This window comes from Plasmodium berghei (assembly GCF_900002375.2).
Source record: "Plasmodium berghei ANKA genome assembly, chromosome: 9".
In the NCBI taxonomy this organism is placed as follows: Eukaryota; Apicomplexa; class Aconoidasida; order Haemosporida; family Plasmodiidae; genus Plasmodium; species Plasmodium berghei.
Window position 1 is genome coordinate 350,258 of NC_036167.2, and position 15,950 is coordinate 366,207.

Below are 15,950 nucleotides of genomic sequence, written 5' to 3' on the forward strand. Positions count from 1 at the left end.
ACCATTTGTTAATTTTTTTTTTTTAATATATTTATAATTATCTCTTTGGTGAAAAAAGTCTGACAACATTTTTAATGAAACGCTGTGTTTATAAATAAAGCAAATACTCACATGTGTATATTTGCATTCAAAAATACATATATATACACATGTATTGATACATAGCACATAACAAAAAGTAAACAAATAAGAGTATTAAATATTTAAAAAATACAATTGCACTTAAAAGTTAAAATATGTGTGATTAAAAAAAATTCTTTCCATATATTTTCTTATTTATGCAAAATTTAAAGATATAATATAAGAATGAATCGTTGTAAATATATGTAACTAGACTACATTTTTTATAAGAAATTTCATCACATCGTTAGTTTTTTTAAATATTTATATATAATGAATAAATACCGTGAAAAAATATACAAAAATATATACTGCATATCATAAGACAGAAGTGCATATATATGTATGCACATAAATGTATAAGACTTATATGGATAAAATCAAAGAGTCATCATCCATATTCTATAAAAAGTCATTTAAATATAAATATATTTTTTTCATCTACTTTTTAAACTTTTTACGGTCATTTATATTTTTTATTGAATCCTTAACGTTAAACTTATTAAATATTTCCAAGGCGTTATTAATTTCACACAAGACATTATTTAAATAGTTAAACATATGAGAAGTAAAAATCGATGATTTGTTTGTGGCATAAATACTAATCATATTTTTTAACATTTCATCGCTTAAATTATCATTAATTTCAAAATTGTTATTATTAGATTTATTATTGTCATCTATAAGTTTGACAGGTAAATTATTTGGATTAGCGTCACTCATTTTGTATATACCATTATTATCTCTTTTCCCTTCTATTCGTTTTTTACGATAATCATTTATTATTATATTATTTTCTTTATTCTCTATGTGATCGCTATTAACAGAATATGCATTATTAGAATTATTTTTTAACAAAATGTCATCGTTTGTTCTTAACAAATGTGATAGTTTAAAACCTAAGCAATGCGCATTAATATTATTATACCCATTATAACCGTCACAATTTTTATTGCTTTCATATATGCTATTAATAGCATTGCCTTCATTTACAATGTCATCTATTTCTTCTGGAATGTTCTGGAAATCTCTCTGACAAATTTTATCCGTTATATTACCATTACTACTATTACATATGTTTCTTGTTTTTTTTTCGCACAAATTTTCCTTTATATAGGATTCACCTCCTTCAAAATGATCCTTATAGTTTCTATCTTTTTCATCAGTAAATGCACAATTATTTCCAATACATGATGATAAAAACATGACTGCATCATCTCCATGTGTTATCCTTTTTTCTAATTTATTACAAGTTTTTGAAAAGCACAAATTATTATAATCCTCTTCTTCCCCATTAACATATCTGTTCACATTACAATTATTATTCACGTAGTAGTTATTCGCATAGGTGTTATTATTATTGTTAGTCATAGTGTTGCTTATTTTAATATTAGCATTGTTAGTGCTGCTAGCAGATCTACCCATCTCAATATGCTGATGTCCGTGCATACTCTCAGGTTTAAGGGCAATGTCGGGCATTATTATATTGCTACTGGTACGATCATCATTCTCACTTAATATATGTTTACTTATAAACTCTTTTCCTCCTAAATCGCTATTATTACTATTATTATTATTATTAGCATTATTACTATCATATGTAAACAAATCTAGCATTTCTTCAAACGAATTTTCTCCCAATTTTTCTGAAAATTTATTGTCAAATAAAAACTGAGGTAGCAAGTTGTTATAGTTTTTCTCTTGCATTATCAAATCTATATTCATATTATCTGATACATTGTCTTCTTTTTTTAACTCAAAATTATTGTATCTATGATTTTCATGGCCATAGTCGAACCTATTATAATAGTCGCCATTTATTGTATCATTTGTTGCTTCGCTAATAGTTTTTTGAAGCTCTGAATAATTGTTTCCACCGTTTAAATTTTCAAGATTTTTGAATCCCATGTTTTCCTCATGCTGCCTATAAAAACTGCTGATATTCGTTACTCCCAATTGATCAACACTAGAGCATCCTAGTTCATCATTATTATTATATACCCAACTATTAGGTTCTTTATGAATATAAGATGTGTTGTCATTTTCTGAAATGAAATAAGATGAATCGTTAGCATTAAAAACTGAAATATTGCTTGAACTGTTCAAGTTTATTGTATTTTGATTTAATATATCTTCAGTATTTATAGGTAAACAACCACTAGGCGCTATTTTTTTGCCTTTCCATTTAGCTGCATTTAATAATTTTGTTCTTAATTTTTTTTCCTCTTTATTTTCAGGAAATCGAACTTCCAATGGCTTATGTGCCCCTGATAAAATGATTTTGTTATTCAAATGTTTTATTGCATTTATGGCTTCTTTCATATTATAAAAAGTAACAAATCCAGATCCTCGCGACTTACTTCTTCTATCTTTTAATATTATTAATGAATCACACTTTCCGAAATTACTAAACAAAGTATGCATATCTTTTTCTGTTGTTATTGGTGCTAAATTACCGAAAAATAATTTTATTACAATATCATCATTTTCATTTATCTCATTCACTTTAATCGTAGTGTTATCTTTTGATTTCATTATATCATAAGGCATATTCATATTTACATCTTCGAGCATAGACACATGTTTTAAAAATAGCATGTTATCACCACTATTTTTACTATCTATTCCGCTAGACATTGCATTTGTTATATTATTAGAGTTTTCACCAAACATGGGGTTGTGCATTTCACTATCTGTGGCATTCAATAATGCAGTATTAGTGTCATTATAAATGGCATTATTCGCATCACTATGTAGTGCACTAACTATGTCTGTAGATATTGAATTGTTCACATTGTTATCATGCATAAAACAACTAACATAATGCGTATCTCTTCTTTCATTTAATGTGTAATTCTCAGTATTATCCATATCATTTTTGTTTTGATAAGTATTTTTTTTTGAAAATACATTTTTCATTAGGGAATTTGGTATTTTAATGTCATCCATTTGAACATTATTGATATGTGCATTTATATGGTCATTTGAATAATCTTTATTTTGCATAAAATTTCCATTTGTATGTATAAAATTATTACTATATATTGTTTGGGGTATATAATTAACATTTTGTAATAATATTTCATTATTATTTTGTAACAAAAATATGTCCTTTAAGTTATCATTCGAAATATTACTAGTTTCTTCATTGGTATTTACACTACTATAAATACAATCTTTACGCATATGATTATGCTCGCTATTAATATCATCCATCAATAACTCATTCACATTAGTTTCATTAAAATAATCATCTTTCGTATTATTTCTATTTATCTTATTATTTTTCTCCATAAAATTTATATTTTTCATTTTATTTGATATTAATTCCTTTCTATGAACACCTTTACAAAAATTAATTCTTAAAGCATTGTCTTTCCTTGCGTTAATACTATCAATGTTGTTTATATGGTTATTCCTAATATTATTATCATTACGATTAATGAAGGAATTGTTATTGATGCTACAGATATTCTTATTATTATTTTTGGTATGGTTGCTGTTATTTTTATACTCCACTTTTCTAAAGTATTCCTTTTTACCATCCGATTTTTCCAAATTTTCAATGGTGAAATAATCATCATAAATCATATTATTTGCATATATTTTTTCATCGGTATTGCTTCTCAAAAAAAATTCTGATTTATTTTTTATGTGCTCTATATTGGGATATAAATGCCTTTGATTTCTATTCAGATAAAAAATTTCTTTCAAATTGTTGTATTTTTTTAACTTGCTTGGGTTATTTTCTATTCTATGAATTTTGCAACTTTCTCTTTTCTCATGAAGATTTTTTGGATTTATTTGCATTGTATTCTTGGTATCATATCTGTACATATTATTACCACTCATTCTATAGCTGTTCATATTACTAACACCTATATTGTTATTAATGTTATTATTTATGTCCCTATTAGGCCCTTTACTGAATGTATTATTGAGAGAATTATACTGGGGTATTTTACTTTTAAAATCATTTATATATGAATTTTTGTCTCTATATTCCTTCTCAATATATTGATTGTTAAAATGATGATCTATGTTATCATTTCCATTCTGGTTATTCATTTTTTCGCCATCTTTCATTGAAACTAAATTATTTTTTTTTTTTATATTATTAAATTCTTTATGGTTAAACACATTCATATTTATATTTTCCACAACATTATCATTATTTCTATTCACTTCATATTTATTATATTCGTTATTATTTGTTGAATAATTTAGCTTTTCTTCATTTGTAAAAATAAAATTCTCTATTTTCTGATTTATCCTTTTATTTTCTTGAGACTCTCCATAAAAGAATTCATGTTTTAATAAATTCTTCTTTTCGTTTAATAGTGTCTCAACCATTTTGTTTCCATTTTCATAACTTATTTCATTTTTTTTTCTACCATTATTTGTGCCATTTTTATGATCATTTATTATTAGCTCGTTTTGAATTGCATGGATTTTTTGCCCAGACAACACTGCAGCATTATTATTTTTATCATTGGCATTCTTATAATTTATGCAATTATTGTAATTGTTATTTGGGTAATTTCCATAATTTCTATAATTTTTAGGTCGTTTTAATTCAGAATCATCCTTACTATTGTTAGAAAATTCTTTTTTGTTTTGAATTTCTGCATTGGTTGACGCATATTTATAGTGACAACTATTTTGTAGATGATTTTCTTCTGAGTTTCTATATGACTTCATAGAATTTGCATTAAGTGTTCTAGTTATTTCCCTATGTATATATTTTCTCGATTCTTCAAATTGTTCATTATCAGTATGATTGCTATTATCAATAAACTTCTTAAAATTAGGATAATTTAAAAAATCTTCATTCATATTGTCACTTGAGCTATTTTCATTTGACTCACAAAATGCGCTTTTCATTTTTATCAATAAAAAGGTTGCAAAAAAATGAATGAAAAAAGGAAGTGTAAAAGGGAAACTGTAATATATAAAATAAAAAATATATAAAATCTAGAGATGCATTGTATAAAAGAAAAAAATAAGAAGAAATTATGAAATACAAAAATAATGAGTTAATACAAAAATTATGTGCAATTGTGTCTAAATATGCATATTATAAGTGTAAATAAATACAATACTATTTATAATAAAATACTTTATGTATTGTCTTAATTTATGAATATTCCGACAACACTTAAATTCTACATTATTTAAACACTCTATTTCTTTATTTAATGCATCATAAATATGTTCTAAAATGTTTGTACTATTAATATATATATATTTGCATTATAGCAAAAATATACTTAAATTATCACATACTATAAGAAAATGGTGATATGTACACACCTATCTATACTTATGGCTGATTGTATAAGCTTATGTATTAAACTCATACGTTAATATATGTGTATACATTCTCACAATGTTTATACATACATGCATACGTATAATTATATGTTAGATATTCATATAAGGCTCAATATTATATGTGTGTAAATTTTCCCCATATATATGTGCAAATGAAATAGATGGGTATAATTGTCTCGTAAATGGTCTCTCTACAGAATCTCTTTATGGTTATTTTCTTATATCAATTTCCTTTATATATCCACAAAATGTGAATAAATGTAATTAATAGTATATATAAAAAATTAATATAAATATCTTTGTATGTATATACGTATAATAACAATATAAATAAATATAATATTTCAAAAAATATCCACTGTACAAAATTAGATAATATCGACCCTTCAAATAGGGAATACAATAATAAAAAATGTGAAATATAAACAATTCATAAATAATTATAAATATATATATATGTAGACTTGTGTAAAATAATATAAAGTGAATACCAAGAAAATCATTTTTATTTTATATTTTACTTTCAGGGTATATATTATTCAATAAACATATACAATCAAATTGGTCATAGATCACGTTGATCGAACATGTATTAAATTAGTATAATATATATATAATGAACCACACACACGCATACACACTTCATATAAATAAGCATGTTAATATTTATAAAATAAAATTATTTACAAAAAATGTAGAAAATTTTCCGAAAAAAAAAACAATAAAATAAAATTCAAAATATACTATTTTATATTATCATTAAGTATATGTTTGTATAAGAAAAAAATATTGAATAATTTTTTGTAAAAATTAAAGAATAAATTAGTGTACAAATATCTACAAAGATTGCTTTACACATAAATGAAAAAGTGAACAAATAAATGATCAAATTGGGGGCATACGCAAAAGCAATAAGCAAAAATTAAGAGAAAATAATAATAATAATAACCTCATGAAAAAATGTAGAAAAAAAAATGTGAAAAAATTAATGGAATAAAATAATTCAGAAACGATTATATCTGATCATACAGATTAGCAACCAACATAAAGGTTTGCTTCATTCTCTGTATTTTATATGCATTGGAGAAATATGTATTATGCTTCTGGTTAATGTTATAAATTAAAACATATCTACCATGAAATCTTAAACCCTTATTTAAAAATATAAAATTATTATATGTAGTATATATAATAAAAATATATGAAAAAGTTAATGGGAAAAAATTATAAAAATACATAAATAAAACAATGCTTATATATATTTTTTTTTCACCATAAAAAACACATTTACAAAAATCACAGGTATTTTGTAAAATATTTCAAATATAAGAATGTGAAATATTGAAAAAAAAAAATAAACATATAAAGAGGAAAAAAAATGATAATAAGAGAATGTTGTATTATAGAAGTACAATAAATAAATAAATAAATAAATAAAATAAAAAATCGTCCTCACATGCATAAATATATAATAAACATTATTATATTTATATTGTCAACATATATTTTTTTTATAAACTATGTAGAAAAAGGCAATTTAAACCCTTAAAAAATATATGATATTGTATAGAGTAAATAATATACACAGGTATTCATACAAATCTCTATATGCATACATGTTACATATCACAAACATAAAACCCATACATTACACATGCTAATATTTGTAAAAGAAATCAAAAGAACAAAAAGGGTTGCTGATAAAAATATGAAAATAATATTATATATATGTAAATATTATGTAGTAAAAAAAATTATTTATTATGCCGATTATGTGTTATGTGCCACCTTCAAATAGCTTTTATCTATTTTATATACAAAATTAAAGTAAAATAAAAAATACATTCAGAAAAAGAACAATAATAAAATTAAAATAAAAAATTTATAATTTGTTAATAAAAAAAGCATATAATAAATTTTAAAAATTTTCAAAGTTTAGCTATCTATATATATATTTGTTCATACAATTGTAAAAAAAGTAGCGACGCGCCATTATGTTGAAAATGGTAAAATACGTGTGCGCATACATATATTTATATAAAATTTAAAATGTTTAAATAAGAATTAATTATCAACACTATTTTATTAATAACATCATAGCTTACTAACATATAATCCTTAATATATTTATTTTCCATTATAAGCACATATTTTCCAAAACCATAGAACTATAACTTTAAGTGTTATTTAATTTATAACGAAAAAAAAATATATAGCTGTTTACTTGTAAAATACAGTTAGATAAATTACTTTAACAATAAATCATTATATGCATACTTTTTTTAGGAACGTATAAAAATTGGTTGCATATATATATTACACTGCTTAGGCATTTCCTTTTTTTTTTTCGTTAATTTTTTTTATTTAAAAATATATTATTTTATGGCTAGATTTTTTTGACATTTTTTTTTTTAAATTTTTATTTAAGGAACAACAACATACAAGCTTGGCGCTACATAAAATTAATTAAATATTTAAAAATAATGTAAAAATATAGCTTTTTCAACATCATTCATTTTGTTTTTTTATAATATATAATTATATTCCATTTTTTTTCGAATTGTGGGGAAACAAATTCCAAAAAAATAAAAAAAATGCTATTTAAATAATATTGGCTATTAAAATATGCAAATGCATATAGGAACAATACAATGTATTAACATATATATTACTCAGAAGATAAATTGTGTAATATAATATTATATGGAGAAAAAAATAATTTAATAATTTTATTTGAAAAACATTTTCTTGCTTTATTAATATTTAAAATTATGGTTATTTTTATGTTTATCAATGAAAAAATTGTGTAGAATATGGTGTGTATTTTGCTAAAATAAGTTTATCATAATTTATGATATAAAAATTTAGTGAATATATACTGCATATTCAACGTTCAACTATATTACACTTTTTAATTTTTAAGAAATACCCCAAAATCCATATATATGTTAAATCTAAATTACAGATACCTTTTTATATCAAACAACAAGCTTATATATTGAACAACATTGCCTTGTAGCATTATTTTATTATTTTTAAAGTTGTGCTACTTTTATTAAAAATCTCTTTATATTTTTATAAGTATTAAAAATTTTTTTTATGTGTTTTTTTTTATATTTTGTTAATTTTATAACATCACATTAGCATATTTTTCAGTATTTGTTTTCCTTTGAAAAAGGCCAAATCAATGATAAGATATTTTCTCTGCTCATTATAAGTGAAATTAAACGCATGTAGACATTTGTTAACAATATCACTATTAACCTTTATCTACTTAATGTTTTGGAATATATAATTTCCGAGGAAAATCACACATAAGACTATAAATGATCATCATTAAATTATATAAAACATAAACGTTACACTGCGATTATATTTTTCATATCATAAAATATCTCAAATGTTCTTATTTTTCACCACGTCGATATTTTTAATTATTTTCCAATTTAAAAAAAATTATTGGCTATTAATTTAATGACGAATGAAAATACTGTTATGTTTTTTTACATTTAGTTAATACTCGTTAATAATAATAGGTAAAACCATAAGAATTAACTTGGTTTCCATTAATATATATGGCAATTTTACTTTGAATATATAATAGATCCATAATGATTTATGTGTATATTTTTCAACGCATGCATTGGAGTATTATTTTTCTCATATGTTCATAACTTTATTTTTTTTTTAATTGGAAAAAGTTATTTTTTGTTTCGTTGTGTGCTAAAAAGTGTATAAACAATTTTAGCAATACACTATTATTCATATAAATGCGGCATTCGAATATATTTCCATAACGCATAAAATAAAAATTAACGACAAATTAAATAAAATTTAAAATAATTAAATAAGCATATAATAAGATGCCCCAGTGATGGAATATATTTTAGTGAATCTGGAGTTTTATTCCCAATTAAAAACTTTAGGAACAAAATATAAAAGAAATATTTTGTTATCCTTTAATACATATACATTGTTAATAAAATTAATGTATTAAACATTTATATATATATGTAAACATATGTTATTGTATTAATTTTGCAATGATAAATTTAAGTATTAATAAAAATCAAATGAAATTGCAATACTTGAAGGGAAATCACATTATCATTATTTTTTTTAAAGCTTTACAAACATACATAATAGATTCATGTATATTTTTGTTTTCATGTGCATATAACGTACTTAAAATTTTTAATCTTAAAGTTTCCACATAAAAAAAAATAACAATGAAAAAGAAATATTTCATACATTAAAAAGCCCATTATATACATAAAGGTTGAAGTACAATATGAATATCAATAGTTTATCAAAAGTGAAAGTTTTTATGGGTTTTTCATATTAAAGCATTATTTATATTACATAGTCGTAGTAACAATAATTATAGTAGTAATAACATAATTAAAATTGCCCAATTTAATGAAAAAATTAAGGATATTTATTTTTAATTTTTTAAATTTATCAATATTGATCGAATATAGTAATTAACATGAAGAATAATATGAACATATCAAATAATATTAACAATAATATTAATAATAACTATAACAATGAGAACTATAATAATGTTAATAACAACTCCATAAACCTCATAAATAATAATTTGAACATGCCTGCGGGAATAAATAATATGGCAAACAATATGAATGATATATCTAATAATATGAAGAACTTCCCTAATGGGGTAAATGGCTTAAATAATAATATTGGTGATATTAACAGCATTAATAAAATGCATAATCCGATTGGGAAAATACATGGTCATATTAATAATATACCTAATAATATGGGTACTATGAATAATAATATAAAGCATGGTGTGCAAAATATTATAAATGGCATGCCAAGTGGGATAAATAATATACATTCCAATTTGAATAACATCCCTGATAATATAAAAAACATGGCAAATGCCATAAGCCCCATGTCAAATAACATAAACGATATTAGGGTGAATGCAAATTATTCCATGAACAATATGAATACAAATGTCAATCCAAATAATAATGTTAATATTCCAAATGATATGAAACACAGAATTAGGGTAAATAACTCTGATATAACTAGCAATGTGAACTTTAATACTATGATGAATAACAATAATAATAGTCATTTTGTTGCTTCTGACAATTCAAACAGAAATATGTTTTATGTAAATGATATGAAAAATGTTGACAATAATATTATAAATATGCATAATAAAAGAAATAATAACGCTATAGAAAAGAATAATAATATTCCCCAATTTCGAGAAAAGGAATATCTTGAAAATGTGGGACACAGAGATAAATATTTATTAAATAAAAATGAAACTGACAAAATTTACTTACAAAATAAACAATTAAATAATATGAATCAGGGGAATACCCCAAACATCAATAATAGCAATACGCGAAACAATAGCACAGGAGGTATTAATCGAATTATTAATAATAGTGCGCAAAACACAATCAATATAAATTCCGTAACCAATATAGGAAGTAATAATGATAACAATAATAATATTCTTCAAAGGAATATGACAAATTTAGAAAATGGGGGAATGCATAACCCTTTAAATATTAATCAGATGAATACAATGAATTTAAATAAAACTTTTAATTTCAGCTCGAATGATCCACATAATTTTAATATAAATAGTGCAGCAGATAATAAAATGAGTAACAAATTTAAAGATTCAAATTACAATAATATAAATAAAAATATTAATATACCATTTAACGAAGAGCCAAAACATGACCAATATAACTTAGGAAACAACATTAATCGAAACAATGGAAATAAAGGTATTGTGGTAGAAAAACATATGAACAATGCAGAACATTCTTTTTCGAAACAGCATAATAATGGCATGCTTGATATTAAAGCACACAATGGGAAAGACAATTTTGGAGGAATAAAAAATACGAATGGCGATAAAAGCATAAGATATAGTAGTAAATTAAATGAAATGAATAATGCAAATAAAGTTGGACAAGATATTATAAATTTATCTGCATCAAATATTCAAAAATTAAATGAAAAAAACCAAAAAGCAAATGGAAATAATAATAATAATAATTTTATGGGAAATAACTTACCAAAATGTATGGAAAATGCCGATTTATATAAATTACAGATGAATTATGATAAATTAAATTCAAATGATCCAAATAATTATATAAATAAAATGGATAATTATAATGATTTTATAAAAGAAAGCAACAAAGGAAAATATATATCTGGAAACAAATATAATACTAGTGCAAATACTAAAGGAGACCAGTCAAAAAATAAAACACAAAAAATAGAAAATGAATTAATAAATAAAAATTTTAACCCCATCAATAATAATAATGCTCCAAATGTTCATATGAATGAAAATATGATATATGAAGAAATGAAGAAAATGAATAACACATCTTTTGAAAAAATGGTTGGGAATGATATGTTCATGTTTAATGGGAATCATTCCTTAGAAAACGGCATAAATCAAATGGTTAATATGCAAGGTTTTAGAGATATAAAAAATATTCATAACATAAACAATTATCGTATGGCTAACGATAACGATTCTAGATCAAATGAAAAGAACAATAATATGTTTCATAACCAGAGACCTAATTTTGAAGGTTGTAATGGTACGGAAAATCTAAAAGGAACAGGGAATGAATTCGAAGAAAAAAAACGGAAAAAAAAAAGAGAGAAAAAAAGTGAAATGGAAAAAAACGAAAAAAAAGGATTGAATCGTGACGAACATTTAGATGACAAAAAAACAATAAACCAACTCATAGAACATAATGGTTTTATGCACAGTTTAAATGAAAATAATGAGAGTAGTGAAGTTGGTCAAAATATAAAAAATAATTTATTTAATGATATTTCTAAAAACTATATGCAAGGACAAAGTATCGGAAATGATGAAAAGGAATTAAATATAGACTCCAATTTAAATGAAAACATGAAAAAAGAAAATTATGCATATATTAGAAAACAAAATATATTTGAAAATTATGAAAATATGAATAATTTAAAAAATGCATTTTTGGAAGGAGATCAAAATATGTTAAATAATACTAATATCTTTAATAAAATAAATTTCAAATTTCAAAAAAAAAAAAGTGATGATTCATATGAAAATGCAAGCATGTTTCCAAGTGATCAAAACGATGAAGATAAAAAGTTAATGGTATTGTCTCGATTATTTGGGAATGTTATAGGTGAAAATGGAAATAATAATAATGATGATAATATGCAAACACAAAATGAAAATAATATGAATAATAATAGTAAATTGCCCAATACCCGAAAAATGAATAGCAATACTCTTGAATTAGAGTTGTATAAAAATATGCCTTTAGATACTATGTTAAATAAATTAAACTTAGATAAGAATATTCTTAATATATTAAAAGATAAAATAAATAATATTAATAGAAATATTAATGTAAATATTTGTTCCACTTCAATGGAAACACCAGAAGAACCAATTAAGATGGAAAGTATAGACTTATTAAAATTAATAAATTTATTTGATGAATTTTTAAATTGGTCTGAAAATAATTTATATCAAATTAAGTTGCAATTATATAATATTGCATTTTGTTTATTATTAGAATTATATATATTAATATTAGCAAATAAGTTTTCCATGCTAATAGATTTTAAAAATAAATATTTAAAGAATTTCGAAGCCTACCATCCCGTGATTAAATTTTTATCCAATTGTGTTAGTTTGAATCAAATTTTTGAAATTTCTCTTCTTCGTTTTAAAGAAAAAAATGCCAAGCACATCGCTTACATGAACAAGTAATGCCCTCTTTTAAAATATTCTCATTAAAAAAATAAATATTTTATCAGTTATACTTATTTTGAGTTATGCATATTTTGTTGGAACTATACTGCTCGCATGGTTTGCTATATATATCTGTATTATTATCTTTATTATTTGACATATATGCATAATTTGCTTTCTTAGATTAGGGAAAGCATCCCTCATGCATTATTTAAGTGTCTATGGGAGTATTCCATTATATAATTTAATTATGACTAAAATAAAAATAATAGAAATAGATGATACAAATAAAAATTTTAATTTTTTTCATGAATTTATTTCTATGAATTTTTTATATAATGGAAATTTAAACTTCCCAGTTCAATGGAATTTACCTTCTATTTATTTTATTAAGGATGTATCAGAAACGCAAAATGTAAGGAAGAAAAATAAAATATGCATATATTACTTCATGATCATATTCGATAAGTTATGAGTGATAATTTTTATGTATGATATCATTTTATGATTAAAAGTTATATATTACTATTTCCATATATTCCACTTTTATCGATATACTTACATATTTCTTTAAAAATTTCAGGATGATAGCATAAAATGCACAAAGGAAAAAGAAGAAAACGCCTACGTCCCAAATGAAAATAGTGATGCTTATTATTACTATAAGTATATAATAAAAATGCAGGCAGAAAATCGATTAAAAGTTACAAAAAATAGGATGCCAAGTATGTTATATTACTGCTTGAACAATTGTACCGATATGACTTGTGCAGAAATTTCATCATTTGATGGATCGTTAATTGCTACTGCTCATTCAAATAATATAATAAAACTATGGAATATCAAAAAATCGCAAATCAATAAAATAAAAGAAAAACAAAAAGATATGGAAATTGATAATAACGAAAATATAGATGAAATAAAAAGTTATAGTAATATACAAGAAAATAAACCAGATTCTACATATTTAGATGATCACGATGAAAACGGAATAGCTAAATTATATGGAAATATGTATAATATATCTAGTTTATGCTTTGGAGAAACAAATAAAATTTTATTATCAGGAAATTTAAATGGTGATATGTATTTATATAGTACAATAAGTAATAGAAATTATGTTAAATATTCAGGTGGGCATACACCTATATGGTCTATTGATACAGCTTTTTTGGGTTATTTTTTTTGTACAAGTGAGGATGATGGAAATCTAAGAATTTATTCAACTAATAAAACATACCCTCTTATAACATATAAATATAATTGTACTTCAAACATATGCAAATATCACTATAATAATACAATTGTTGCAAGCGGATATTATGGTATATTTTTTTTCAGCTTTACTTTGCATATATGAAATAAAAATTAACAATTTTTATGATTATTCAAATATAAATTTATACATTTATCTCTTCTTTATATCCAGATAATTATGTTCATTTGTACGATATTAGAGTAAACTCCTTTATAAAAAGATTTAAGAATAATTACCCAAGTAATCATGGAGTGACTTCTTTGAGTTTTTCAAAAAATGGAAGACTTCTTTCTTTTGGAGGTATTATTTCGTTGATTTTATCAATTTGACGATTTGTTTATAATTTCTTTTATATATATAAAGGGATGAAAATGAGACATTTTTATTTATAATTCATATTTTCTATATATTTTGGAATTTACGTAACGTAGTGTATGATATTTCGAGTTTTGCACACATATATGGATATTTATGTATGTTTTTCCATTTTTCATCATATTATAGGAGGATATACAAATAACATAAATATTATAGATCTTGCAGCTGATAAATTTATTGATGTCGAACCAAAACAATTTATTAATACTAAGGAATATAATTTGGGAGATTATTATAGTATTACAAAATCCGAAGAAAATCATTTAGGTTTTTATCCTTTGCTGAATGAAAGTGAAAAATTGCATATGCATAAAAATATTGAAGAGTTTGAAGATAAAATATTAAGTATAGATTTTAGTTATGATAACAACCTTTTAGTTTCCATGTCTTGTGATAGCCACATCGATTTTTATAATTGTTCAAAGGGTTAGAATATGAAAAAATTATATAAAAAAATCAAACCAATAAATTTTTTTATTCACATAGATTGTATATATATTAATCACCAGCACATGTTTTTCATTTATATATGTATTATTTATATGTTTATTTGTTCTCATTTTCCATGTCTTTTCAGCATCGAGGGAATTAAAGCATCCTTTCACAGAGAAAAAACGAATTAAATCTGGAAAAGACCATAAAAATAATAATCCATATGTCCGATTGTCAAAATCATATGGTGTTAATTATTCGAACTTAATATCTGCAAAATTTACGCCAGAAAATGTTCTTCTTTTATTCGGTAAATAATATGTTTCCTTACGAAATAAATATTTTATCATTCAAAATATACGCACTTATATACATACATGAACTTACACACACCTTTTTCTTTTTAGGAATTAATACCTTAATATAATAGCAAAATAATTGGCTTAACTATTTTCTCAATTTCTCCCATTTTTTGTTTCAAAGTTTTTTTAGACCAATATATTGTTAAATTATTTTTTTTGTGTAGCACATTTATATTAACGTAAATTCGCTAATTTTATAATTGAGCATTTTAGAAAATATTTGTGCATATATATTTTTATATCTACTTCCGGATTTTATTTTTTAAATTTATATTTTTTACTACATCCACTT

The 15,950-nt window shown here is 23.0% G+C and overlaps 2 protein-coding genes across 2 annotated transcripts; one reads left to right on the plus strand and one right to left on the minus strand.

The window, feature by feature from the left end:
• Nucleotides 1-561: 561 nt before the first annotated feature.
• On the minus strand, nucleotides 562-5,004 carry PBANKA_0909800 (RNA-binding protein, putative; the record flags this gene model as incomplete). Its single annotated transcript, XM_034564676.1, has 1 exon — nucleotides 562-5,004. One exon carries the CDS (start codon nucleotides 5,002-5,004, stop codon nucleotides 562-564), a length of 4,443 nt encoding a protein of 1,480 aa, XP_034421449.1.
• A 4,939-nt stretch (nucleotides 5,005-9,943) lies between these two features.
• On the plus strand, nucleotides 9,944-15,723 carry PBANKA_0909900 (WD repeat-containing protein, putative; the record flags this gene model as incomplete). The annotated part of the gene is made up of 7 exons (XM_034564677.1): nucleotides 9,944-13,242; nucleotides 13,412-13,643; nucleotides 13,812-14,553; nucleotides 14,658-14,786; nucleotides 14,991-15,290; nucleotides 15,442-15,606; nucleotides 15,704-15,723. 7 exons carry the CDS (start codon nucleotides 9,944-9,946, stop codon nucleotides 15,721-15,723), a joined length of 4,887 nt encoding a protein of 1,628 aa, XP_034421450.1.
• Between the last annotated feature and the right edge of the window lie 227 nt (nucleotides 15,724-15,950).